General features: G+C 48.4%; 1 protein-coding gene across 1 annotated transcript in view; it reads left to right on the top strand.

Moving 5' to 3' along the window:
* Positions 1 to 4,627, top strand: part of OXSR1 (oxidative stress responsive 1) — a gene marked incomplete at its 5' end in the record, with an annotated part of 20,208 nt that extends 15,581 nt beyond the window's left edge. Inside the window, 6 exons of the mRNA XM_010139749.1 lie at positions 300 to 455; positions 1,731 to 1,804; positions 2,259 to 2,311; positions 2,660 to 2,728; positions 3,555 to 3,619; positions 4,466 to 4,627. Coding sequence (XP_010138051.1) covers positions 300 to 455; positions 1,731 to 1,804; positions 2,259 to 2,311; positions 2,660 to 2,728; positions 3,555 to 3,619; positions 4,466 to 4,540 — 492 coding nt within the window. The remainder of the gene's footprint in view (positions 1 to 299; positions 456 to 1,730; positions 1,805 to 2,258; positions 2,312 to 2,659; positions 2,729 to 3,554; positions 3,620 to 4,465) is intronic.

Genomic DNA, 4,627 nt, shown 5'->3' with positions numbered 1-4,627 from the left:
GTGTTTTTTTTTTTTTTTTTTTTTTGTCCAAGATCCACAGTCATGCTGCTGTCTTGGTTCTTACGCTTCTCTTTGGCTGAGTAAAACTTGCAAATGTCAGGGCAGAAGGGAGCCCTGGGCATAACGACCCACTAAGCCTGTTGGACACCAGCTTGGGATCAGTGTTCGTGTCCTGGAGGCCTGGAATACCCTTAGCACTGAGCTCTAAGTGATTTTTGCTGCAAAACAAGCACTTTTTGGAAAGCTTGGGTCAGAACTCTGGAGTTCCTTTTCTCATTAAAACGCCTTTTTGCTTGCAGCTGTTCCCACCAACTGAGCCTCCAGGTCCTTCACTCAATGCTCCAGCGCAGGCACCTACTCAACTACCTCAGGCTGCAGGACAAGTACCTCCACAACCTCAAACTGCTGTACCTCCACCTAATCAGGCTCCTCCAGCAGCCCCCGCAGCAGCCCAGGTAAGAGCAGAATCTCTTCACACCAGCTCTCAGCTGTGCACCTAGCTGTTCTGTTCCAGACAGGCTGGAAGGATCTGAACCTTGGAAGTTGCTTGTCTGGAGCTGATTTAGTGCTGCTGCTTGTGCAGAAGTGACAGCTGGCCTGGTGACTTGCAGGAGGAAGACAGTCAATGGGGGTGTGACAGTTTGTCATTCATATTCTGGGGTGAGCAGTGACTTTTCATGCTGTTTAGGGAGTGTGCTCTGGCTTGCAGCAAAGGTGAAGGTAGAGAAAATGGAGCATCTCCTTTAAGTGGCAGCTGCGTGTTGCTGGTGTGTCAGGTGCAGCACAAACAGGCTCTGGTTGTGTGTCTCAGCATCTGTGGGACAATACTGAGGTCAGCAGCCCTGAGCTGCGTTGCTGGCACAAGAGCTCCAACAGACAGAGCCGGATACTAGTCTTTTCTTTGTTCTGCTTTTTTCTCATGAAAAAGCAAGTGAACTAGATGAAAAAAAACTTGGTCAAGATTGGTAGGCTTTAGTTATCAGCCTAGTGTTGTGTCTGTCTTGTTACTGCAGGGTTAAACTCCCTGCCTCAGCATGAGCAGCACAGATGACTTGTGCAGTGGAAGAGTGACTGGCCCTGCTGTTTGCTTTGAGGTTCTGTTGGTGGAGACTGATAACAGTTAGCTCTTTTCTGGAGGTGTCACAAGTGCTCCTGGATCTCTCCTGCAGGAAATACACCGCCGATCAGTACCAAATGCTTTGACTGCACATTCCTTAATACTCAGAAGTGATTTAGAAATGAAAATGGGCAGCTATAAAATTGCTTTGATTTTATATAGCCTTTGATTTTATATAAAAGTAACTAAGAGTATATGCCAGGTAAATTATTTCCTCACAATTCTCTCACGTTTTTAAATCGGATGTTTGGGGCAGGGAATAAATCACTGGAGGTCTTGCAGCTGTCACAAATGCCCCAAAACCTTAAGTTTTGATGCAAACCAAGCAGTCATCTTATGTTTTGTGCTTCTTCTGAGGTCTCCTGCCATTGTAGCGTTTCTCAAAGTTGTATGGCGTCTGCTCTTTGCCAGACAATTGCAGAGAGAACCTCCTGGGTAACTGTTTAAGTCTGAAGTTTTTCATTAGTCCATCGTGTTTTCACTGTAGTGTGGTGATTCCAGTGGTGAGCTAAACTGTTACTTGTATTTATAGTCGATCAAGGTTGTCACCTCTAGCTTTAAAACGGAGAAAGGAAGTGTTAATCTGCTTTACAACCGTGTAATCCTGTTGCAGGCCCCACTGGCCCCTGCTGCAGCTCCGGTACAGGAAGAGCCGAAAGTCCCCATCAGCCTTGTACTAAGGTTAAGGTAAGGACACACAACCGACCTCTTCGGTCAGAGCGACCCTCTGTAGAGAGGGACGCTGGGAGACTTCTGCAGTGTCTTGCCGTCTGCCTTCTGATTAAACGGGTGGTGGTCTGTGGTGATTGTCAGCTTGGATTTCATCCGCTCTTCTGAAACTGGGACCCAGAGAAGCAGTTTATCTCATCCACTTCTTCTGTTTGGCAAGACTGTAGATCAGAAGAGGTTTTGCCACTTGTATAAATATTCCTAAACTCTTGACGAGGTGGGAAGGAGGAATTAGCTGGGTTCCCTGAAGGGTGTCAGGGATCCAGGGGTTCAGGCCTTGTACTGGACCATCTGGCTATTCAGGCACAACTTCAGACTGCAGCCAGTTCTGCGAGTGGAGAGCACTTTCTTTTGGGTGCCAGTCAGAGCAGTGAAATGGTCTCTTCTATAAAAAATTCTCTTCTTTCCACAGGAACTCCAGAAAAGAGCTCAACGACATTCGATTTGAATTTACCCCAGGGAGAGGTGAGCCGGTGGGAAGCTGCAGTTGCAAGGGAGGCGTTGTGAGTTTGGTGGTGTGCAGCTCTGTCTGTGAGCATCTGCCCCCAGTGCCCCCTAAAAGGCTTGTCTTGTGGTTGCGCTTGGAGAAGCCCTTTCTCGTAAAACCGGTCCTGAATGTGACCAGCGTGCAGCCCTCCAATGAATTCCATCTCAGAGCTGGGACTGCACCCAGCCTACACCCTAATACCTGTCTGGTGTAGACAGCACTTTTGCCGTTGGTTTGTAGAAGCTTCTTTAGGTTTCTGTGTGATGCCTTACCAGATGGACAATTTCTGTTCTATGGTGACTGGCTCTTGGGTTTCTCCCCAACAGATACAGCTGACGGAGTGTCTCAAGAGCTCATTTCAGCAGGTCTTGTTGATGGCAGAGATCTGGTCATAGGTAATTATGTATTATTTTTTCTGCTCTCACCACTGCAGTCATTCTTTGTGTGTTTAAAATGACTCAATTAGTGGGCACCAGGAGTTTGCTGTGGCCTTGGTTCTCTACCCCAGTGGCTCTACAAAACTGCTGTTCATTCTGGCAAAGTTCTGTGCCAGTACATGTAGGCAGCCCCCAGTCCACCAGACTAGTGATCTGGTTGGAAATGCGATAGAGCAGATGTTCCTTGTAGTACTCGGTGAAGGCCAACTGGAGCATTAGCGAGTCCGTTAGCAGTGCCAGGTTGCTGCACAAGCCTGTGCAGGAGAGGCCTGGGGCCGGAAGCAGCCAGGCTTTTTGTTCCGAATGGGGCTGGGGAAGGAGGTGTGAAGTGCACGTGTTGTGTGGGAATGAACAGCTACCTCTAGCGACAGTCTGCTGAAGAAGTGTGTCCTTCTGTGCAGCCAGTGAGACTTAAACTGTCAGCACAGCCTATTCCATCGCCAGCAAGTAAAACTGGTCCTTACACACAGGCTGCAACATCTGGAAAGGATCTTAGTGCAAAATCAACTGGATTTCCATGTGCAGTTGGACAGTTTAGTAGTACTAATCCCACCACATCCAGGAAAAAATAACTACCCCTTGGAAAGCAGTGCAGTACCAAATGGCAGCACTTTCAGTTTACAGCTTTAGATTTCAGTATATTGAGTCTAATTGAGACCAAAACTTTTTTATCATTTTAAAAAGTTCTAAGTTTGCTGAGAAATAGCAAGAGGCCTAATGAGTTTGGGATGTTTTTCTCTAGCCCATGCTAATATTTGCCTGTTTTCTCTGTGTGTGATTTCAGTTGCAGCTAATTTGCAGAAGATTGTGGAAGAGCCCCAAGCAAACAGATCCGTCACTTTCAAACTGGTATTTACTCCTGTTCCCCAACTGAACGGGTTGTCACTTGCAGAGAGAAGGCATTGTGTACAGAGCCCCGCGGTGTCTGCTGTAGGCGTCCCATGTGCCATTCGAAATCCTCCCCTCTTCCCCCAAGCAATGTAGGCTCCCTGCTTGTGTCCTCTGAGCAGCAGAGAGTTAAAGAAGGGTGAGGTGCTGGGCTAACACAAACATTCCCTTGTCCGGGCTAATAAGCAGCATCCGAATGTTTAAAAAGGGTGTTTTCTGTCCGCTTGCCCCAAAAGGGCAGAAGTACTTCAGGACAGGTAAGGGGGCTAAGAAATGCCATGGGCCCTTTCTTGGAGGAGAATGAGGGGGGTCCAGTTACACTGTCTCTGGGGCAGAAATGAGGAGATAAAGAAAAACAATGGGTGGGGACAGGGGGCAAAAGAAAAGAGCCAGAGCTAAGAGAAGGCCGGCTGGGAGAGGAGGAAGAGCAGCAGATGAATCCTGCAGAGGTGGTGGAGTACAGAGCTGGCTGTAGTGGCAAAGCGAAGGTGAAACCAGTTGATGGGCAGCGAAGCAGCAAGTGCCTTTATTTAGGACTCTTCCCATAGGGAGTTTTTGCTCGGTTTGCCCCAAAGCGGAGGTGGGCAAAACAACAGTCCCAGCCCTTCCCAGCTTCAAAATAAAAGGAAAAAACCCGGAGTGCTCAATTTTCACTTTGGGTAGTGTGAGCTGCTGGATGGAGCAGCGCTGTCCCGTGAGCTCCTCTCCCCAGACGGTGGCTGATGCCCCGTGTTGTGACACATCGCGCAGTTCCGCCGGAGGGCGCAGCGTGCGTGTTGCTATTGGATCTCTGTTCCTCTGTTTCAGGCGTCTGGTGTCGAAGGCTCAGATGTTCCTGATGATGGCAAACTTATAGGATTTGCACAGCTCAGCATCAGCTAAACCATGGTCCCAGGAGACGCTTCCCAACCGAGAACCCACATGTGCATATTCGTAATGCTTCTGTTAGCCTAAAAAAACCACTACTGC

Source organism: Buceros rhinoceros, unplaced genomic scaffold, assembly GCF_000710305.1.
Source record: "Buceros rhinoceros silvestris isolate BGI_N320 unplaced genomic scaffold, ASM71030v1 scaffold12017, whole genome shotgun sequence".
Taxonomy (NCBI): Eukaryota; Metazoa; Chordata; class Aves; order Bucerotiformes; family Bucerotidae; genus Buceros; species Buceros rhinoceros.
Note: the sequence above shows the minus strand (reverse complement) of the source record. Positions and strands in the feature narration are given on the sequence as shown.